This window comes from Eptatretus burgeri, chromosome 10 (assembly GCF_056783735.1).
Source record: "Eptatretus burgeri isolate ZD-2024b chromosome 10, Ebu_testis_v1, whole genome shotgun sequence".
Taxonomy (NCBI): Eukaryota; Metazoa; Chordata; class Myxini; order Myxiniformes; family Myxinidae; genus Eptatretus; species Eptatretus burgeri.
Genome location: NC_140970.1, coordinates 33376592 through 33401377, shown reverse-complemented (window position 1 = coordinate 33401377; position 24786 = coordinate 33376592). Strand labels below are relative to the sequence as shown.

The following is a 24786-nucleotide window of genomic DNA, read 5'->3' as shown; positions in this document are numbered from 1 at the left end:
CAAACACACCCACCCCAACATGTCGTGCAGAGCGCGGGTTATGCTAGTACTCTTATAAATTTCCGGTTGATAAAATATTTTTTTCAGCAATCTGAACAGAAGTAGATTTTTGTAAAGAGATATCGATTCAAAATTGTATTTGCCATATCCTATCAGACATATGGACATTTCCATCATGTGACGAGGAAAACAAAAGGATCTGCCAAATGGCTGATAATGGCAACAGTGCAGAAAACTATTTCTGAAATAAATGTATCACATGTTGCTCAAAATGACCATCCAAGCTGCCAGTTAGACCTGCTCTATTTCCTGCTGTACCATTGTGTGCTATTTGGCAGGATAATTAACCATAATGATAATAATAAAAAACATTCCATTCTGTTGTGTTTCCCAGACTTTGATTTAACTCAAAAATAATGACAATCATTCACGTGAGGCTGATCGCAACTGTGTATTATAAGTCAGAGCTGTTCACTCAAAGGTGACCTTTGGTGTTACGACCACAGTATTGCATCGATTGAAAATCGATTTTGTCCATTAACATACACTGCTCCATGGAGCTTTAATAGGATTCTGTCATTGCTCGTGATAAACGGCTTGACGTGAAGCTATAACACAAGGTATTGATTAAGTTTGTGTGAGGGAAGGGCGTAACACTACATGGTATATATAATGTAGCTTGCAAAGTGAAAGAGAGCGATTTCACGTGTACAGGGCACAAGGTTGCAAACCCTCCATGTGGTGCAAGTCAAAACAACAAGGTTAGTACATGTACTGGCACAACAAACTTCGGCTTCGTCATGAAAAAGTTTTCGGCTCTTCCAGTAACTGACAACTTATGGAATATTTACTGCAACAAATGCATTTTTCAGCAGCACATAAAAGGCATTGACCATGGAACAGGCCACAACTGGAAGAATGCCAGAAGGACGTGACAACTTGCCACTTTATAGACCTCCAAACTTAATGGAATTGCAAAATAAGGCAACAAATCTTCTATCCAGCCAAGAAAAAAAAAAAATCAAAAAAAAAAATCAATCCACATATTGTTGGTCTAATCTGTCAAAGAGTGGGATGTGAGATGCAAACCTGCTTTCAGTTGTGTCGTACACAAAGAGCTAGCTGACAATGAAGCATTCATTTCTTACCAGAAGAGGGCAACAACAGCAAACCAAGCAAAGCAAGTGTCCTGAATATCAATTTGAGAATTTCCCATTTTGTTGGACATTTCATCAGAGATATACAATGCGTAATGTGAAAGTTTGGTTACTGGTTGACTATAGCCTGTGCTTTTGATCTGCTGAAAGTTATCACACAGCACCAAGCAGTTTTTCAGAAAGGGAAATCCAGTCAGTTACTAATTTACACTTACAAACATGTCTGCAAGCTGGGCCTGTAGAGGAAAGTTTAGTCTGACCTGGTTAAACTTCTTCCATGAAGTGAACAGGTCTTATGAATGAGAGTGCAAAGGTCACTATGATTGACATCAATGACAAAAATACATCAATAACTTGGATTCGCCCATGTAGCGTCCATAAATGACAACACAGGGCATTCGTCATAATCACTTTATAACTTTGCGAGCCAAAACAGCCATGGATTAGGAAGTGTATAAAATAAATATATCCTACGTTTCATTAAGTACACGCAAAAAGTGATATAAACATGAGGCTATATCAGAACCAGATGGTATTCATAGAATACTTACCTTGCACATGCACAGTCTTGAGAAGGACTTAGTGTGACCAAACTCTTCTGATGGCAAATTTGTAATTAAAAAAATATTAAATTCAAATCAAATGGAAGACAAAATAAAATAGGTACAACCCTGCATTGGAGTCATCAGAAGGAACCCGAACAAGCAAAAAGCAAAGATGAAGTTATCAAGAGGAACCTGAATAGGACTCGGGTTTCAACTGCTACTCCTCTACTCTCAAACCCATCCAGGTATGGGGAGTACTTGACGTGCCAAGTTTCAATCTTTTCCATGGAGCGGTTTCGGTTGTCTAGAGGTCCAATGTTTCTCCATTTTTCCAACAAGGCTGCAACACCATGCGGCTTATGACATCATAATTATCATTTAAACATTTTACATGAGTAGTCACACATGGTGAAAATTTCGTGTCAATCCGACAAGCCGTTCCAGAGAAAAGTAGATTACAAAATGCAGACACGCACAGACGTACATGACGGATCGCTTATTCCCGCTTTTCGCTTCTCGAGCGCGAGCTAATAAAGTTCACTTCGAAATAGACAAATGTGAAAAAGTGAGTTCCGAATCACCAAAAGGAAAAAGAGGGCAGGGCCTCGATCCAGCATTCAGGCTCAGCTTGGGCATTGAGTGAGTTCTTGAGCTGTCTATGAAAATGCTCTATGGGGCCATTATCAGCCAGATCGTGATCCGTCATTCTAGTGCACTTACTCCCCATTAAGTCAGTGAGAGCCTTGAAGAGTGCAGACTGAAACTGTTGCCGTCTATCAGTGGTGACAATGGATATGGTACCAAACATGTATGTCCACTTAGAAACAAATGCTTTAGCTACTCTTTCTGCGAATGGCTTTTGGCCACCTAGTGTAACAGTCAACAGGTAAGTACTGCCACCTGAAGAAGGGAATGGGCCAACTATGTCAATCTGAACATGGTCAAATTGTGCACCAGGTATGGTAAAAGTACCTAAATGTGTCACGGTGTGGTGGTGTACCTTTGCTCGCTGCCAGTAAAGACAAGTACTGGACCAGTTCCTGACATCTGTGTTCACATTAGACCAAACCACAAGCTGAGTCACTGAATGTTGTGTAGCCTGAGTGCCAGGGTGGAATAAATTGTGAAAGGCATCAAACAAAGCATGGCAAAACTGAATGGGGACATTAGGGTGAGGTTTGCCAGTAAATCCATCACAAGTAATGATGTCATTTGAAGTAAGGAGTGGTGCTTTGCAGAGGTTGAGAGAAGTAAGTATCTATCAGTCGGCACATTTCCTCATCTCCTCTCTGGGCTAATGCGATGGCATCAAAATCAACATAGTCGAAACATTCAGGGCAATAAAGTCCAGTCACATTCGGTCATCAGTTACTGAATTGTGTTTCCCACTGGTAGTGTCATGGATCTGTGGTAAATTGGATGCCGTCGAAGTGTCTGACTTATTGTGGAGAGTACCTGTCAGGTCTGGCTTCGTAGGCGAGAGTCAGAGGTTTGGGGTCTGTATATAGGCATAATGATCTCCCCTGAAGTGAATGTCTGAAATGATGAATCATGAGGTAGATAGCTAGCAATTCATGGCCAAAGATGATGTACCTTATTTATGTTGGTGGTAAATGTTTGGAAAAATAATATGATGGATTGCCATTAACTATCTACATGTTGTTGAAGTACTCCTCTTCCTGCAACATCCGATGCATCAATTTTTGAGGCAGATAGGTGAATCTGGCTTGGATGTAATAGAAAAGTAGCTTGCGTTAAAGCTGACTTCACTTGATGAAAAAAGTTTTAGGCTGCATCGGTCAGCTCATGTTTTTTATACTTCCAAGCCTGTTAGTCAGTCAGTGGTTGAACGACATCAGTGCAGCCAGGAATAAACTGCCGGTCGAAATTGACCAGCCCCAGAAATTTGCAAAGATTACGAAGCAAAATATGTGCAGAAAATTTGCTGATAGTTGCAACCTCATCAGGTTGTGCTCAGACACAGTCAGCGTCCAAAAATCTCAGCGAGGGTACTCCAAGCTCATAGTTGGATTAATGCCCACCACATACTGCGAGAGATGATAAAACAACAACATTCGGAGGAGCTCATGTTCTTATCGAGTTGCATTGGTGTCAATATATAAGAAGGTCATCAATATAAGCAGAGCCGAAAGGTATGCTGTGGGTCATTTCGTCAGTGAAGTATTGAAAGGTTTGTGCGGCATTGCGTAGCCCAAAGGGCATGCATCCATCCATCCATTAGGACCATACTCTGTGCAGAGCGTTGGTGCCGCCGAAGCAGTCTCCTTGGCTATATTGGGAACAATCCTGGACGGGTCGCCACTCCGACACAGTATACCAGCATGCTGGCACTCATTTTGCCGACCTCGGAAGGATGACAGGCAGAGTCAACCCCACCTGGTGTTAATTCAACAGCTGAGCGGGATTTGAACTCAGGACCCTAGGATCCCAAGCCCACTACCTTAACCATTAAGGAGGGCATGCATACAAACTCAAAATGTACGAAGGAAGTGGTGATCGCTGTGTCATGCACATCTGTTGGGTCCACAGGAATCTGTTGGTAGGCTCTTGCAGGGTTAAGCATGGAAAAACAAAAAAACGTTTTCCTTCCAGACTAGATGCGAAATCTGACAGATGTGGAATTGGGCAGTTGTCAGGCATCGTGCCGCTGTTCAACGGATCTGTAGTCTCCACATCTCCTCCAATCACCAAGCATCTTCTTAGGAATAATGTGCAAGGGGGTGACCAGTTGCTCCTCGAGGGTTATATAATCCCAAGTTCAAGTATGTCATCAAACTCGGCCTGAGCTATTTGGTACTGGTCTAGTGCTAAACGACATTGTCAAGCTGACACGGGTGGTCGAGATACGGTGCGTAACAGGGTTTCGCCACGGCACTATTGTAGACACATCTGGATATTGGTCGAGAAGGGTGTCATAACATGCAGGATACTATGGCTTCGCAAACATTAAGCCGATGAAGGGTGAGTCTGAAGTGATCCCATTAACAGCAAGGTGAGGAATGGGATCCATAAGCTTTTGGTGTTTGGCATCCACCAGCAAGCCAAACTGCCTGAGCAAATCAGCTCCGATTATGGTAATGGGTACGTCAGTGAGAATGAAGAACCATCTCCATGTCTGTCTCAAACCAATATCTTGTGTCATTGATCGATCGCTTACCAAATGTAGGTAAAGAAGACTTGTTAACAGGCTGAAGTTTGAATTGTGAAGAAGGTTGGTGATGTTCAACTCTCGAAGGAGGTAAAACACTGACTTTAGCACCTGTATCAATCAAAAATCTGGCAGTGAGTTTCTCTGTGATACAAAATAGGCAAATGTTAGGGTCACCAATTGTTCACAATTACAATCATTGCCTATAGTTGCTAACTTTGTGGTTTCCCTGGTTTTCAGAAAGGGTGGGTGTCAAAAGAGCAGAGAGTAATGCACTTTTGTGCATCGATCTGAGACAAAATGCCAATGTTACCAGCATTGACTTTCTAAGTGGCGTCGGGTTCTCGGCTTGCAGCCGCACAATGATCTCCACTATTGTGCATCGCCATGGGTCTCGTTTCTGCCTTGCTCCTCCTTCAGATAACAGGTAAGAGCAAGCACATGAGCCGTCAACTGGTCTACCTGAAGCCATTGGATGTCTTTGCTGGTTGAAGCCGGTGTATCTTCATTTGATTTGAAGGTAACTGTCCTGATGGTGGAGGAAGCCGGGGCGGTGATATCAGCCATGATGGCAAATTCCTTCATATTCATTGAATCGCCTGTAAATGTGAGGATGAGCTGGGCACTGCTCAGAAGACATTGGAGGAAACGTTTTTTTTTTAAAGAATATTATCCGATGAAGTGTTGGCCCCTAAGAGTTGCATCTTTCTGCAAAGTAACTGTGATTGTTCTCAGTCACCCAGTTCCTCGGACATCAAGAGTTGGTGCAGACACTTTTGTTCAGACTCAGCAGTTTGTTCAGACAGCATATCAGTTCCATCTTCAACACAATGTAGGCATTACTCTTCAGTGATTTGATAAGAAAGTCATAAATATCATGGGTATATTCAGGTTGCAAATGAGGCCATGGCATAGGCAAAATGTGTCTATTGGGTTGTAATCCCCCTCATGAGCAATTGAGTCTCGACTTAACCAAACCAAATACAGGTGGTTGAATAATTTGGCCCAAACGGAGGTAGCTTGAGGCTCATGGCTGATGCACTTGTAGATGGGGTTGAAAGAGACAAGGAAGCCGAATCTTCATTCTTTGTAAGAGATCGTGTCAGGGTCACCAATAAAGGGTCATGCAGTAGGCTACCAAATTCCACTTAGCAAATGTGTCTGAAAGCTGAGGTTGATTACTGCTTGAACCCCTATATAATGGCTTGGCCTAGGATGGTTGAACTTCGTCCATGAAGTGAATGGGTCTTGATAATGAGAGTCCAAATGTCAATTTGACTGAAGTCATTGGCAAATAGCTTCAAAATCTTGTATCAGAGGTTTGTGTTGGAGAGGGAGAGAGAGAGAGAAAGAGAGAGAAAGGGAGAGAGAGAGAGAGAGAGAGAGAGAGAGAGAGAGAGAGAGAGAGAGAGAGAGAGAGAGAGAGAGAGAGAGAGAGAGAGAGAGAGCGAGAGAGCGAGATATATATATATATATATATATATATATATATATATATATACACTGTATATATATATATATACACTGTATATATATATATATACACTGTATATATATATATATACAGTGTATATATATATATATATATATACACTGTATATATATATATATATATATATATATATATATATATATATATATATATATATATATATATATATATATATATATATATACAGAGAGAGAGTGAGAGAGGCGAGATTGAGATGGTTTGGACATGTGCTCAGGAGGGAAGCGGAGTATATAGGGAGAAGGATGTTGAAGATGGAGCCGCCAGGCAGGAGGAGAAGAGGAAGGCCAAAGAAGAGGTTCATGGATACGGTGAGGGCGGACATGCGGGTGTGGTTGGAGTGTCAATGGAAGATGTGGAGGATAGAGCGAAATGGAGACGGTTGATCCGCTGTGGCGACCCCTAACGGGAACGAGCCGAAAGAAAAAGAAGAAGAAGAAGAAAGATAGATAGATAGATAGATAGATAGATAGAGAGAGAGAGAGAGAGAGAGAGAGAGAGAGAGAGAGAGAGAGAGAGAGAGAGAGAGAGAGAGAGAGAGAGAGAGAGAGAGAGAGAGAGAGAGAGAGAGATGGTGGTGGAGGGGAGAGAGGGGGAGATGGAGGGGGAGATATAGAGGTGGAGAGAGAGAGAGAGAGAGGTGGTGGTGGAGGGGAGAGAGAGGGGGAGATGGAGGGGGAGATAGAGGGGGTAGAGAGGCAGGGAGATATAGAGGTGGAGAGAGAGAGACAGAGAGAGAGAGAGAGAGAGAGAGAGAGAGAGAGAGAGAGAGAGAGAGAGAGAGAGAGAGAGAGAGAGAGAGAGATGGTGGTGGAGGGGAGAGAGGGGGAGATGGAGGGGGAGATATAGAGGTGGAGAGAGAGAGAGAGGTGGTGGTGGAGGGGAGAGAGAGGGGAGATGGAGGGGGAGATAGAGGGGTAGAGAGGCAGGGAGATATAGAGGTGGAGAGAGAGAGAGAGAGAGAGAGAGAGAGAGAGAGAGAGAGAGAGAGAGAGAGAGAGAGAGAGAGAGAGAGAGAGAGAGAGAGAGAGAGGTGGGGGTGTGGGAGGAGAGTGCTGCACTTTATTAGGAGGGGGGAGCAAGGAGGGAACAGAGAGAAAGGAGGGGAGGGGGGGAGGGAGAAAGGTGAAGGTGGTGGGGAGTTAGCAAAGAGGATGTTATGTTATACTTTATGACCACACACTCACCTGAATAGAAACACACACACACACACACACACACACACACACACACACACACACACACACACACACACACACACACACACACACACACACACACACACACACACACACACACACTTCCTGATTTATATCAGAGTTGCTTCCTGGAAAACACCCTTTAAATCAGAATAATGTAAATCGAACTTCAAAATCCCATTCACTTCATCCATTAAAGGGGGAACGCGTTTCTGACAGAAAAAAAATATGGAGTGGAAATTTTTGAGAGTAAATTAATTAAAATATTATTTCAATAAAATACGATGCATCAGGGTCTGGTCATCTTTTGTCCTGTGCAGCAAAAGGCTGTGAGTAGCATCGCTGACTGAGGGTGTGGCAGTGCTACTGATGCAGTGCCCCTGTAGGTTGGAGCAGAAACTTGGAATTTGGCTCAGATGATGGGCATAGCTCCCCTACTCTTTGCAAAGGATAGCGCAAAGGGATCTTAAATGTTCACCAACTAATTCCGGCAGATGTTAACGTCCATCTGAGGGATGGCATGCAGAAAATCACCCTGCCTGTGAAAAAACTGGGATGACAGTACAACTGCGTTGCGATTCAAACACAAGCTAGACAGCTTAGAGCGAGTGTACATACCTCTCGGTCATCCTGCCGAGGTGTGGGGATGCATGGTGTTGATAATTATAATTAGTCAGACAGAGGCTCAGGGTTGTCTGCCCTTCCTCCATGTCCGAGAACTCCATGATGAGAGGACATGCTGGCTGCTTCTTTGCACTTCTTATTGGTGATGGAGATGGTGTTGATGGTGTAAAAGAAGTTGAGGATGTTGATGCTGAAGGTTCATCAGCTCAAGGCCTTTCAACCTTCTGTAATAAGCTAAAGAGAGTCTTCTGCACTGCTTTCTTCGTTGTTTTTTTTTTCTTCCAAGAAGCATTGCTTTGTCGCCACTGGAAAACAATTTCCAATTCTCCCTTGAACTCGAAGTTCACTTGTCCTGTTGTTTTACTGATTCTGATCCTCCCATTATATTCATCGTTCTTTTAATTCGATCTTTAGTTTAATTTATTTTGCCTTCCTATCTCTGGGGATTTCCCCCACGGAGAACCCAGCCACGGTGGCCAAGGCCGCTGCTCGCACCGTGGGAACCTTCACGGGGATCTCACAACCAAACTTAAATATTTTCATTTCATTCAATAAAGTTACACTTTTGGCATATTCCTTAATCTTTTCTTCACTCTATATAATTGTCAGAACAGTTTCATGCTTCGGCAATTTGACATTTTCTTGTGAAAATATAGAGAAGGAGCGAGCACAGTCTTCCTTAAAGTATATACTTTATGCTTTGTTAAAATTTTCAGATTTCACTCCAGATTTCGACACTTAATTAGTCCACAAGCTCCAATCCTCAAATCCAGAGACAGATTTCGATTATATACTTTAATTAGACCGTGAGAGGGCGTCGTGGAAAATCGCATCATATATAACGGATAAAATCGATCCGAGCTCATAATTTTAAAACTATAGCTCCTGCAAAAGCGATTTATAAAGCGATTCGTAGGTATAAAGAACAGGCATTTGATGACATGAGTGAGGAAAGTGAAAAAAACAAATTTTACGAATTTTATCACGCAGAAACTGTTGCGGCCTGTACAAAGTCAAGGCATTTTTGAGCAGGCCGAAACAAAATAGCGGCTTAAGACCCCTACAAGGTGACAGCGGGATGACCAAGATGACACGCCACTATCTGAGTAATCCTTTTTTGTTTTGTTCTTTCATGATGAGCATCCACTAAACTAAATTATTTTCAAAAGTGCTGTTTAAATTTACCTAAATACACAGTTTTCATTCAGGCACTCCCTTGGAGTTCCCATAGTATTCGTGCAAAGTTTTGGGTCACTCGGTTTTATGGTTTTGGAGTTATGGAACACACACACATATACACACACACGAGTATAGATTTGTTTCATGATTTAAAGTTTTACAGTGTATATCGATCAATGAAAGATTTTGTTTCGTGAATTGTTTTCCATTAAGAAAGAAACACATTGAATTCCCAACCTATCTCGCACTCTGTTCTGTTATTGGAAGAAAAAAAAATAACGTACAAGTGGGTTGGATGAGTGAATACATAAAAGGGGTGGAGGTGAAAACTTCTGCTTCATCAGGGTATATACTGCAATAGATGTGTGGCCCTTAAAATGGATGCAATAGAATAATTAAATTATCACAGCCAAAAAAACAATTGGAACCCTGAGAGGAAGAACTGAATAGCCTGATAAAAAGGTAACAAGGATGAGGATATTCTGCACACCCATTCCATATCTCAACGAGAGCAGGCTTTGTGTGAATTGCAATTCTGGAAAGGTTTTCAAAAAACAAGACTTCATGACAAGCGTATGAGAACAGTGGCAACAGTTACAGAGCAGTTGTAACATAGTGACCAGTTTGAATGTGAAATGTCATGGTTGAAAGCATTGTTATAATGATTAATAAACATTGATGTTTTAAATCTACAGGTGAAAGACTTTCACAGAAAGAAACAGGAAAAAGAAAAATCAGAGATCGCAGACCCTCGCCAGGACTTCCTGTGTGTGGTGTATTTTATGTGGTGTTTGCGTACTGGTGTGCTACTTAATTAATAAGAGACATAACTACAACTGCCACTTTATAACTGCTGGCAGTGATGACCGGGTACCAAGACGTCCCACTTTGATCGGACACTTGACCCTGACCCATGGCATTTATTATTATTCAATTTAATTCAGAAATGGATTCAAATAAATTCAATCGAAATCAAATGGAAGACCAAATAGGTACAGTCCTGCATTGGAGTCATCAGAAGGAACCCAAATAAGCAAAAAGCAAAGAGGAAGTAATCAGGAGGAACCTCGTTAGGATTCAGGTTTCAGCTGCTACTCCTCTTCCCTCAAACCCATCCAGGCACAGCCAAGTGAGCATTATTCAAAAAAATAAACAAATAAAAAGAACCCAGATCATAAAAAAAATAATGCTGGCTGTCAGACCATTTCTCTGATCAGGTTGAAATATAAAACATATATTCCCCATCAAGACGAGATCATAAATGTGAAGTTTTACATCAATTGATGAAAAGTTCAAGAGAAATAATTTTTAAAAAGATTTTTGCTCAATCAAATATGGCTGCAAGACCATGCGACCTATCAATTATTTGTGAGCACCCAGGTATCCACAAGGCTTGGGGAATATTTGTGTGAAGTTTCCCCTCGACCTGTCCAGCCATTCTGGAGAAGAAGATTTTTTTATAGGTTTTCAGCTAAATGGCCTACGATGACCTCAAAAATAATAGTTGCTTGAATTCAGTGACCTTATTTGCAAATGCTCTTCAAACTTCAAGTTAATCAGATGAATATTGAAGGTAAAAAAATTAAAAAACTTGTTGACCTTAACCTATGAAGACCTTTTCATCTTTTGACCTCAAAAATAAATAAGCTTCTGTCAGACCACCAACTCCACCATTTGGTGAAGTTTCGTGAAGATCGGTTTAAAATTGTGACCTGTAGGCGATTAAAGGTGAGTGGACAGACAAATAAAACAAACAAACGGGACTGATCAGCATACTTGTCAAAAAAAAAAGTTTTTGTCAAGTAACAAACAAACAGGCAAATGGACCCAAATACAATACCTTCTCTGGCGAGGGGAACCAGAGCGAAGTTGATGGCATGGCATTGCAAATCCCCATGCTTCCCACCTCAAGCAAGGTTAAAAGATGGCAAAAAGTTCCACCAGGAACGACCCAATATCAAAAAAAATCTCTTGTTTTGACTGCCTGTGACGAAGAGTCCCTACCCCCTGGGACATGAACCTGGAGGTCAAATCCAAAAAACGTCACATATTTAATGCGTCCCCCAATGTTGATTGTATATCCAAAGTTTCATTAAACAATGTTTAAAAATGTGCCCATAAATGCATTTTTTGTTATTTGACCTTTTGACCCTGCCCCAGGGGACGGTGCCAAAAATGATACTGTTCTCGCACCTTCTTGCTATGTTCTTGTTTTGTTGCTATGATCATAACTACCAAGTTTGGTGAATTTCTGCACAACCGTTTTGGAGGAGATAGCGTGATGCACAGATGGACGGATGAATGGACAGACAGACAGAGCTGATTCGAATATCCCTCCATTTGTTTTCTTTCAAGAATGTCGGGATAAAAATAAAGGAGAGAGAAGGTACGAGAGAATGTAAGTATTAAAATTAAACCAAAGAGAACAGGAGCTAATAACTCCTTTAACATTGTTACTAAATATCCTTTCACCACCATCATCATCATCATCATCATCATCATCATCATCATCATCATCATCATCATCATCATCATCATCATCATTCTACCATCTACCAATAATATGCACTCAACAGGCTCTGTACTCTCCATGCAAGGACATCATACTATCTCCATAAATGGAATTTCAAAGACAGCCCAGCATGTGGCTGTGGTCACCCATGTGACTGCGGTCACATCGTGAATGGGTGTCACCGACGGAAATTTGATGAAGGATTTTGGGAAATCGACCTAACAACAAACAGTGCTGTGACTTGGCTGTCCAACTTCGACTTAGATCTGTGAGCTGTAATTTGTCATTCCAAGATTAGATTGGAGGTATACCTATAGTAATAAAATGATTGACAGTTCCTGTAGCGTGCCATCTTGCCAGAGAACTTAGACTGTGCATGCGTGTTTGCCCCAAATTTGCTGTGCAACATCAGCAATGCTCAATCAAATTGGTATAAAATGATCAACTATGGCCACTTTCAGTGAGCTAAGCGAGTACCATGACTTAAGATGCACTGCAACAGAGAGGTCATGATGTAAATGCATCATGTAAATGCTGCACAACTATTTCTCATACACGTACAGGCTGGCCTGAAAGTCATTTTACCCCTCTCGCAAAGCATTTGTTCTAAAACTCTTAAAATACAGGTTCAATATTGTGCAGTGCTTACAATAATTAATCAATCATTGTGTCTGTATGATGGAACAAATATGCTTCTGAAAGCAAACTGAAAAGGATAAGCAATAGAACACTGCGTAACATCAACAGTTACAATGACAATTTGAGCAAGAGCAGGTGGGATTAGAATATGCCAATGAACATGTTTCCTGGCTTAAATTATGCAGAATATTGTCTGACATAATACGGGTTCTCTTTCCTCAAAAATCAATATATTGTCGTCACTTTAACCACACAAGTCCCTTTCACAAGCCACCAGAATGTGCATCTCACTTGCCACCCAAAGGCAGGTATAGCAGCCCACATCATTACGTGCCAAATGCATTTATCGAGGTTCTCGTAATGTCATGCTCTGTAAACTAGAGTTCATAGAACACAATACCACGTGCAGTGTTATTTCAATTTTACTTCAATTTTAATAAAACATTGATTTTAACAATTTTTTTTAGAGAGTTTAGTGCTATCGAAGAAGGCCAGAAGCTGGCCCAAGCATCACTCATATATATATATACCACCCCATTGAACCTTTATTTAATTTGAAGTACTGCACTCTAAAACTGGAGGTTCTTGGAAGTATTATGAGGGCGATTAATTTGTATTCTGCAGCGTTCAAAAATATAATTCAATTTAAATAAAGGTTTAAAGAAGTTTGAAGGCATACACGTTAAAAAATTACCGATTTTACCACTGTTTTACCCAACATCTTTTACACCACCTGACTGAAGACGATAAATTTACCTCTTCGGCCTAAGGTGGACGGAGGTTGTGTTTTCACGGCTGTCTGTCTGTCTATCTGTTCGTTTGTCTGTGAGCTGGATATCTCAAAAAGTTGTGGATGGATTCGGTTGAAAATTGGTGGACAGGTTGGGTATGTGACAAGGATAAATGATTCGATTTTGGTGAAGATCCAGATCCAGATCCGGATACGAAGATTTTAGATCCTCGTGGAGGATCTCCAAGTCTTACTCATGTTGTTGTTCTTGTGGACTTTTTTGTTTCACAGCCTACAGTTTTCATCGAAACTTGACATATATATGTAAAAATACCCTGCGCAGACAGTAACCATCTCAGATTTTGAAAATTCCTCCGAGAAAAAAACGTTATGACGTCAAAATATCTCCGCTAATGGCAATCGCCTAAAAAATTATCTCCAAAACTAGGCAAGTTTTTTGAATTCTGTTTGTGGGAACCGAACAGGGCATTAGCAGAGATGAATTACCGCACATATGATACATCACTATGACGTCATATCAACTTTTTTGACGTCATTCCTATTTTTTGACATTTTTTGTTTCACAACCCAGAGTTTTCATCGGATCTTCGTGAAACTTGCCATGTACATGCAGAAAGCCCACGCGCAGGCAGTAACCACCTCCGATTTTGGAAATTCTTCCGAGAAAAAAGTTGACGTCATAATATCGCCTCTAATGGAAATCGCCTATCGATACCATTATCTCCGAAACTAGGCAAGCTGTTTGAATTTTGTTTGCGGGAATCAAGCCGGGCATTAGGACAGATAATTTATCGCAAACCTGATACATCACAATGATGTCATATTCGTTTTTATGACGTCATCATTAAGAGGACAAGGATCTTAGCTCATTCGAGCTTGTTTAAAGTGATTCTTCACCATTGAGAGTGAGGGCCAAACACGATATACACCACAATATCTCAAAATGTTGTGCACAGATTCAGATGAAACCTGGTGGACAGTTTGTGCGTGTGACATGAAAGAATTGATTCAATTTTGGTGAAGATCCGGATCCGAATCCAAATCAGAGAATTTTAAAAGTGATTCTTCACCATTTAGTGATAAAGCTAAAAATGATGAATGACACGAGATTTCAAAATGTTTTAGATGGATTCGGACGAACCTTGGGGAACAGGTTGGGTGTGTGACAAGGATTAATTCAGTTTTGGTGAAGATCCGAATCCAGATACGAGGATTTTTTTTAATTTTGTAGTAATTCTTCATCATTGAGAGATGGGGCCAAAAACAATATATGTCATGATATTTCAAAACGTTGGAGACGAGTTATGACAAAACTATGTGGATGAGTTGGTAAGGTGACAAGAACAAGCCGATTCGATTTTGATTCATGTTTGGATCCAGATGTGACCTATCAGTGGGATACAAAACGTAAACTGCCCAGCGTGGCAGAGGTATGTGCTCTACCGAGTGCCGTTCTAATTAATGCTTGCTATTTATATCTTTTATAACACCCTTAAAAGTGCCATTCTAATTTGTGCCTGTTATTTATGTCCGATATGACACCCGTAAAAACAGCAAATTTTCTGTTTGGAATGATTTTCCATTTTTGTCAGGTAGACGGACAGAGTGAAAATATTATCTCACACTTCTCTGTGAATGTGCGGTCGGGATGAATTATCAGCCAAGGTATGTGAAAACGACAGACTTGTCCATTTATTCATGTTCAAAATATAACATTCAATTTAAATACGTCGTTCCTTGATCACAAACTGATGACAGACAGACAGACGGATGCACAGACATTAACCAATTATTTAACCCTGCTTTTCACTTTTTCGTGTGCAGGGTAACAATATGAATCGAATTATTTCCTAAATTTGCTGCTTTTCTTTTTTTTAACCGGATTTGGAGCCCATGGAAGAGCCGTTACACACAAATCATGCACGCGCACCCACAGACAGAGTCATTAAATAACAATGGATTTGAGTTATTTAAACAAGAGACAAACACAGCCTGTGCGACGTAACTTCCTGGTGTTTCACAGGCAAGGCAAAAAAACAAGAAACTTCCTGGTGCACTCTTCGGTGCTGGAGATGCAATGTTGTGAAATCACCTTTCTCACTGCAGTCAGCGGGGCAATGTAGGAGAAATTCTACAGCCCCCTTCCCCCCCCCCCACCCCCATGAGATGACTACCGGGGTTTGTGCATGTTCCAGTCTTTAAATTATGAGTGCCAGGTGAGGCAGTAGTATGTTCTATTTTTAACCTCCAAGGAAATTTAATCAATGTGGAAGGTGTGTTTATGTCCCAAATACCACAATCAGTAAAGGGAAATAATACTTGTCTCTGAACTGTCCAGCCTATCTTTGAATCTTGGCCGAACAATAAACAGTCGGCCTGGTGTTTCACAGGCAGGGCAATTCATCAATACGAGTGCCATCCATCTGATGGATGTTAAACTAGGTGCCGTTCTGTTCACACGAGTTGGTGGACGTTAAATATCCCAAGATGTCCTTAAACAAGAGTCAGGTAAGATATCGCCAACACCCTGAACAACGTAAAATTCCTGCACACTCATCAGTGGTCAGGTCAGGTCAGGTATGGGAGCATGCGCGTCGCTGCGTCCACTTCTTGCCGGTACTCAAGGGGCCTCCGTCTGGCCATCCCCCAGGCAGATGCCTGGCCCATCCCCATCTCCTTGAGATGCTGATAAATCTGCTGAAACCACGAGGCACGTGGTCAGCCCATTGGCCTCCTGCACTAACGAGGCTCCCTCGCTGAGAGAATCTGGTGAGCAAGATCAGCGTCAGGAAAACGAGCCACATGCCCATGCAGCCAGAGTTGAAGCTCACGGACTATGCAGGTAACAAATCTCATTTGAGTCTCTCTCAACAACTAATCGTTGGACACAAAGTCCGACCAGTGATAGCCAGGGATTCTATGAAGAGACCTGGTACCAAAGGAATTAAGTCTCATCTCAGATCCCTGGTCAGAGTCAAAGTCTCACATCCACAGAGCAAAACTGGAAGCACCAAGGACCTGAAAACTCGGACTTTCATCCTCCCGCACAGGTACCGGCAGCGCCACACCCCATGATCTAGTGAATCCACGACTCCCCAGGCCCGACTCAGACATCTGTTGACCTCTGGCTCACAGCCAGCAGAGACAAGAATATCGCTGCCAAGGAAAGTGAATCTCTCTGTGACCTCAACATCCTCACCAGAAACAGACACAGACAGGACAGCAACATCCAAGATGTCATTGAAAGCCGGGATCTTAGTTTTGACCCAGGAAACCCGTAATCCCAGCAACTCCGACTCCTCATTCAGCACCTCGAGGGCCCCCAAAAGGATATCTAAGGTCTCCGCAAAGATGACTGCATCATCTGCGAAATCAAGGTCAGAGATCTTGACATTCCCAAACGATACACCCGAGCTTGATCTCTCCACAGAATCCAATCCATACAAGCACTGAAAAGTGTGTGGGCCACTACACACCCCTGACAAACTCCAGTAACAACTGGAAATAAGTCAGAGTTGGTATCACCACATCTCACAGCACTCTCGGTACCAGAGTATAGTTCAGATATCAGATTGGTCAGTTTTGGTGGCACCCCACGACATTATTGAGCGATTCGAGGATGATCCAGACCTGCTCGGGAGAGTCATTACTGGCGATGAATCGTGGATATTCGAATACGATCCCGAGACAAAACGACAGAGTCGTCAGTGGAAAAGTCCGGCATCACCAAGACCAAAGAAAACAAGGATGTCGAAGTCGAAGGTCAAGGTGATGCTCATCGCATTTTTTGACATCAAGGGCATCATCCACTTCGAGTTTCTACCACAGGGTCAAACAGTAAATCAATACATGTACAAGGAGATCATCCGGCGCCTCATGAGATCAGTCCAGGACAAGAGGAGGGATCTGTGGGAGAACAACGCCTGGGTGCTCCACCACGACAACACCCCTGCTCACAGTGCCCTGAGCATCCAGCAGGTTCTGGTGGAGAGGAACGTGCCAACTCTGGAGTAACCCCCGTATTCGCCAGACTTGGCCTCTTATGATTTTTTTCCTATTCCCCAAGCTCAAGGGGGTGATCAAAGGGACCCGATTTCCTGATGTGGAGGCCATCAAAAGGGCAATGACGATGGAGCTCCGGAGGATTCCAGAAGAAGCCTTCCGGGGGTGCATCGAAGCATGGAAGAAGAGGATGGACAAGTGTGTGAGACTGGAGGGAAACTATTTTGAAGGGGACAAGGTGTGATTTCAATATATTTTTTTGAATAAAATTTATTTGAAGTCAGTCCCGTTACTTTTTAGATGGACCTTTTAGAATACGTCCTTCACGGTGAGGTCACTCACCTCAGTTGGAGCATATACAGAGACCAAATAAATGACACCCAAGGAGTGATGAATCCTTAGCCTAATAATATGCTCGTTGACCGGTGTTACCACAATTATCATTGGAGTCAGCTTATTAGACACAGCTACAGCAACTCCTTGGGCAGGGTAACCATCAGAGCGACCAGTCAAAGAGTAGGTGTAACCACCCGCCATGATCTCACCACTATCCGGTCTCTGAACCTCATAGAGTGCTGCAATACCAATGTCGAAACACTTGAACTCAAATGGTAACAGACACAGGTGATCATCCTCTCTTGGGGATAGGACGTTCCAGGCACCCACCCAAAGGGACCACCTCAGGCTAACCCACGGAGACCACCATCTGGTGGACGACACCTCAGCACCACCCCGACACACACTACCACATCAGTGACTATCCTGCAACCCGTCCAAGATTCCCTTGCCAAAGAAACTGCTTCAGCAGAACCGAGGCTCTGCATAGAGCATTGTGCACAAGTCAAGTGAAGTCAACTAACGGTATGATTGGAACAAAGACTCCAGCAGGATCAGAATCAAACTGCCAACCTACAAGGCTCAGAAAGGATGTTCGAGCAACAATGCCTCTGAACCACTAAGCTGTTTGAAATTGTCACCAAAAGTATTGTTATATTGAAGATGTGTTGCCTATTTCATTAAAATTTACAAATCAAATCACCAGACTGGTCAAGCGACACCTGATATGCATGAAAAATATCTCGAGCAATTGAAGGAAGCAAGTTAATAACTGTAATTTCACACTTCCTACTTACCCACAGCCAGACTCTGCATCTCGATAATCCTCGATAGCCATTCGCAGCTTGCGCTTGTGAAGGGGGTTTGTGATGCCAAGAGCCGTCTCAAACTCCTCATTTGAAAGGCCAAGCAGAACCTAATGCAATCACAAATTGATGAGGCAAGGAAAAAGATGATTTAAAGATTAGAGGGCATGTAAAGCAAATTATTACATCAGTTCAGTTATCAAGGCTAAAGATGAAAATCTTTTCACCAATTCTATTCACCGTTTTTTTTTTTCAACAACATCTGCTTATATTCCACCAATTTATGTCTTCCAATAATTTTACTCTTACCATGAATCGTAGGAATTTGGAGAATAAAACTCCGAACAGAAGCTTTTACATTTTAAAAAGAACTTGTATGTGATTTGAAACGACAATGAAGAACACATCACACGCCACAATTAGTACAAGTAAGTAAAAGTAAAAATAAGCATTAAGTACAGGTTGTGGCAAAAGGATGGGATGATTTCAGGGTGGAACAACTCCATGATAACAGAAGGTAATTATTGTTGTTGTGTTTTTTTTTTTCAGGTTGTATCAGACGAACTTTAGATTAAAAATAATAATAACAATAGAAAAATCCCAGGGGGTGGAAAACTGGACATGAAAACAACTAGCATTCGTTGTTGAGTAGCAGTTATTCTGCAGATATCACCATCAAGGAAAGTAATAAACAGATGTGTTGCAAGCTTCTGTGAAACAACAAGGTGGGGGGGGGGATACATGTGACGCCACGAGGCTATGCGTGGAACTGTTGCGAGAGCATTTTCCTGCAAAGTTGATCTCCAGATTTGGGGTTGTGAATTGGCCTCCCAGATCTTCTGATCTCAGCCCCCTGATTATTGACACGTCTAAGGCTCAGGAATGAGTTTGCTCTTGTGCCGGAGGCCTTATGAATGCCTCTGAGTATTTCTGAAATGGTCTCTTTGTACTGCATTCAGCAAAATTAATCTACTCTTTACCATTCCTCAAGATTGCCCAAATTAACTGAAATTGATGGCACATGCAAAGGAGGCAGGTGGATAGAAGACATTTTCTTACTTCTGTAAAGGTTTAATTAGAGAGTATACAGAATAAGGTGGACGACACGAACAGTTCGGAACAGTCCTAGTGAAACAGAAAGACACAAAAATTGAAATGAGGACTCTGGCCTTTCTCCACCACTTCTTCTGCATGCCAGGATTTATGGTGTACCGTCCGTACCCTCTGTGTTGGCGCTTCTTCTTCAACCTTCTCACCCCTCCTCCCCCACTCGTCATTCTGGGAAGAGTCATCCTGCGGGCCGTCCCACCCATGGGGCGGCCCCAATAAAAATTAAAGTCCATCGCCTCTTCCGGGCCCGACAGTACATTATGCCACCATGGCTTGCACACACCAGTGAGAGAGATCGTGATCAGCATTTTTCGAGTGTGTCACACTTTTCTGTGCCTTTTTGTGACCGGCAATCCTCACCTGGCCCCACCCGCAAACAAGAGGTGTTTACGCATACACAATTACCCTGCCTTCTCAGCATCATTTTGCAAGACGACTTATTCTGACAGGTCCCTGGTACATGGCAATTTAATCTACTCATGACACACATTACACTTATCACAGTGGAACTTATGTATCCCCCTTTCATGTAATATTTTAAATACAGAGTGTACAGGAACAAGCCACACACACACACACACACACACACACACACACACACACACACACACACACACACACACACACACACACACACACACACACACACACACACACACACACACATACACACACTGAAAGGAAACATTACAAATTAAATTCAGGTCATTCCGATAGACTCTCTTGTGAAAGTTATGAGATGCGGATACCAGAACAGCCGAATGTGTTAACCATCAGGGCGGCCATTTAACTGACATCATTTTCAAAAAGTAGTGTATTCTCAAGAAATTCCAATGTCTGTACTTTATAAGTGTGAATACAGTTGAATAAACAATTTCTATAACTAAAAGATATTTATATTTCAAATGTGTCCCATCTTTTTGCCACACCCTGTATAAAGAAGTACATCACAATCAGTTAAAAAAAAATTACAAGGTTAGATTTCCAACATGCTATTTTTTCTCAAAAATATATCACAACAAAATGACTAATTAATTTGACTTGAATAATCTTTCAGCATCAACGTTTCAGATTGGAAATTTAAAAAGTGCATTTGCCTGATATTTGAGTGAAGCAAAAATGATACGATTTCAAGTGGACAGTGATTCCATAGCTCAATAGTGTGCAATCATAACATGTAACACATGATGTATAAAAAATATCACACGCGAAATTCATCTCAGACGTGATACAAAGGCTTCTTCAGATACTCTTCAAAATCTATCTTGCACAGATCTTAAGTTGGGGCATTTGTTGTCTTCATCTATGGGAAATGTCTGCAATCAGAGCCCTCACACTGAATGATTCATTAATATCCAGGGTTTGCAAGCTCTACGGATGAGATTCAGAAGTCGAAGACATGTCATGGTTTTTGTTTATTTTTCAATATACAAGTATATATTATTTGTAAGAACAATATTTCTTTACACATCACATGTCAGTGTATATTGAACTCGAAGGGCACTCAGTGGAGTGCATACCTCCGCCATGTAAATGCTTGATCCACGATAACATTTCAGGCCCATTATATTTTTGGCATATCATGCGATACAGTACTATATCGTATAAATGCACTTTTCAAACAATATGAGTACACATAATAGGGTTATGCCTCTGAACATTTCATTTGTTGTTTTATCATTTTAATCTGATTATGGCGACCATTAATGCTAACATAACGAAGCACCTCTCGCTGAGCGGCGAGGTGAGTGGTTTGCAAAGTGATTGAGATCGAATGATTGGCTTGGGAAGTGATAGCAAGCTGCTTGCTAATGTAACACCCCTGGTCTACTTGCCCTTCTTTTGTGATTCCCACAGCCAATTTACACACATAGGTGGCTTGCACGTGAAGTAACTTCCACTTTGCAAAACCATGGCAGATATTTTGGTGCAAGCAATGTATTGCAAACTGTGCTAAAAACAATTTTTTAAGTTAGATTTGCGTATTTGTTTTGTTGGGGGTAGGGGAGATGTTGGAAGCTGAGTTATTTATTTTTCTTTCCTCCCCTCCCCCCCCCTATATAAAAGATGAAGATAAATACAGTTTTTGAGCCCAATCTCTCAATGGTGAAGAATCACTTTGAAAATTAAATAATTATCGTATCCAGATCCGGATTCGGATCTTCACAAAAATCGAATCAATTCATCCTTGCCTCACGCCCAACCTGTCCACCAAGTTTCGTCCGAATCCGTCCACAACTTTTTGAGATATCGTGTTATATATCGTTTTTGAGCCCCATCACTCAATGGTGAAGAATCACTTAAAAAATTCTAGTCGTCGGATTCGGATCGGGCTCTTCACCAAAATCTAATCAGTTTGTCCTTGTCACATATGCAACCTGTCCACAAGTTTTTGAGATATCCTGCACACAAACAAACAGACAGACAGACAAAAAGGGGGTGAAAACATCCTCCTTCACCTTCGGTCGTGGAGGCAAAATAGAATTTGACGCAAAAGCGTCAAAGGATATGCCTCCACCCATGTTAGATGTCAACCCCCTGATACATTTGACCTCAATTACAGGTCACATGAAAAATTAAAGGTCATCTGAGAGAGAGAGTGCGATCTCAAGAAAAGAGAGATTATCTAGAAGAGAGAAAATATCAGATGCTTCCAATTTGAGTTATGATCTGCAAAATTATTTTCAAAGTGCACATGACCTCTGACCTCTTGGACTCAAAATTTAATCAGTTTATCTTTGTATCGCAGTCCATACTTGTGCCAAGTTTTGTTTAAATCACTTTTGTGGTTGACAAGGTATTATGGTAACGAAGATTTTCAATTTAAGATCACATGAACAGAGATCTTTCACCTTTGGAAAACCAAAATCTAATCAGTTAATCTTTGCATCAAACTAAATTTGTAGAAAATCTTTTCAGCGGTTCACAAGTTATCATCCATCCATTGGGACCATTCTCTGTGCAGAGCGTAGGTGCTGCCTAAGCAGTCTCCATGGCTGTTGGGCACAATCCTGGACGGGTCGCCACTCGGACACAGGATACCAGCAAGCTGGCACTCATTTTGCTGACCTTGAAAGGATGACAGGCAGAGACAACCCCACCTGGTATTAATTCAACAGCCAAGGGGGATTTGAACTCAGGATCCTCGGATTCCAAGCCCACTACCTTAACCATTAAGCCAACACCAGGCATACAAGTTATCATGGTAACAAAAAGCTGTTACGCATGCACGTACAGCTGGATGGACAACCAGAAAACGTAGTGCCTCAGGAGCTTCCAGCTGCAGATGCACAAAAATAAAAACATTTGCTTGTCTTAGACTATTGTCAGCATCTCATTTGTAGAATAGTGAACACCCCATGGATTATGCAAGCAAGGAAGAGGGAGGAAGAAAGGATGCAACTTGAACAAGAAGAGTAATTGGGAATACAAAGAGTGCAGGAGAGTGGGGTGGAAGGTAAGGGGAGAGGAGGGGGAGGAGGGGTCAAAACTCCTCCATGATTGTGATAAAAATGCAGTAGCATCAACCTGAAGTATAGAGATAATCTAAAACAATACAAACAAGAGCCATGTATGCTCCATTAGCTGAGCAGGGTCAGGAAATGATGTGACAGGAGAAAGAAACTAACTTTTGAACAGAAACTCAGCCCAGAACAGGTTGTGTCATAAGATAAAGAGCAATGGGCATCTGTCAAGGGATGATTTGCCATTTGATATTGCCTACGAGACAAAGCAATGGCTTACAATGTTGTTGAAGGTCATAAGTTGAAGGTCATGTTGCACGCTTCAGATCAGGTCCTGGTTTTATCAAGCAGAAGGTGACAATGCTGCTGCCTGTCTATCACGCGGGTGTAAAACGCGACAACCTATGGTGGCATCATCTCCAAAGTTATGAAAAGGGTTATCAAGCTAAACTCAACAACTCTTTCATTGAAGTACTCCACAAATTTTCCATTTCCGCCAAATGTTACATGTATGTGGATACAAGTTGCCATATACTGTATGATATGAAACACCCAATAAATGCTTGTCATAAGTCATATTATAATTACCTGTATTTGATTTCAGATATCAAAAGAAAATCTGATTTGCACAACCATGACAGAAACCTTCCACAAAGAGAACTCATGAAATTCTTGATTCTGTAAAGTTGTAATGAAAACGAAATTCCCTGAAAACCTCTACAATTCCACAAAACGAACGTCCATAACCTGGTGTGATAAGAAACAGATGAGGAAAAACAGGACAAAGAACGCAGCAATGTCGGACAACCAACTGCCAGAAAAAGCAGGGAAGAAAGTGCTTTTGAACATTCAAAAAAATTAGCAAGCCATGGGTGAAGGTGCAAGTGCTTCATGGAACACGTGCCAGATCATGTATAAAGCATGTGGGATGTTCAGAAAGACTACTTTTTTGAGTCAAAAGGCAGAGGAATGATGTGACTGTGGATCAGGGTATCTGCTCTGGTATTGAGGAATAGGAGTCGAGATCAGTCTTGGAAATGATTTTCCACATCACCATTACAATTTTCAGGAAGCATGACTTAAGAAGTAGTGCAGATATTCAATCAGATACGGACAAGAAGACATGTCCAGCTCAAACAGCTTATCAATCTTGCTGGTGGAGATCATGTTCAACAGCAAAATATTGATCCAAAGAGTGAGAGGAAGGGCCGAGTGGGACAGAAAATGATGAGACAGATATAGAGACGATGCATTCAGCCTTGTCAAAACTAAACACCAGACTTAAACATCAGCAAATTGAAGGAGAGGAAGATGAAAGCCTCAGATTTAGGACAAATGATGAAAAGTGCCAACTGCCTCAAGTTTAAATGGTTGCATGATTTGAGCTACAATTCATCTGTGGACAAATCTCTGGTCATTTACCTTTAAGTTACCAAGTATATGTGTCCACAGCGATACACATTACCAAGTATATACCTCCTCTCCTCTCCCACCCCATGTCTGTTGACTCAGTGATGTAATGGTCCAAGCATGAGAATGAGTCTGGGAGGTTCAAATCTCGACTGAATCATACATAACACTTTAAAAATGGTACGTGCTCCTTCCTTGCTTGATGCTCAGTATTCAAATGATAAAGCATGGACAAACAATGCTGGGAAGGTTATGGCAAGCAACCCAGTATAACCCTTGCCAATAAACTGCTTCAACAGAACCAACGCTTGAAAATTTTTGGAACATCAAATCAAACTTAATGGCCCAGGGGATAAGTAGGGCAAGTAATTAT

At 41.7% G+C, this 24786-nt stretch overlaps 1 protein-coding gene across 8 annotated transcripts in view; it reads right to left on the bottom strand.

Moving 5' to 3' along the window:
- Positions 1-24786, bottom strand: part of LOC147018264 (kazrin-like) — a 497988-nt gene that overhangs the window by 64746 nt on the left and 408456 nt on the right. For all 8 annotated transcript variants that reach the window (XM_085897805.1, XM_085897806.1, XM_085897808.1 and 5 more), the window contains one exon: positions 18421-18539. In XM_085897805.1, the coding sequence (XP_085753931.1) occupies positions 18421-18539 (119 nt within the window). The remainder of the gene's footprint in view (positions 1-18420; positions 18540-24786) is intronic.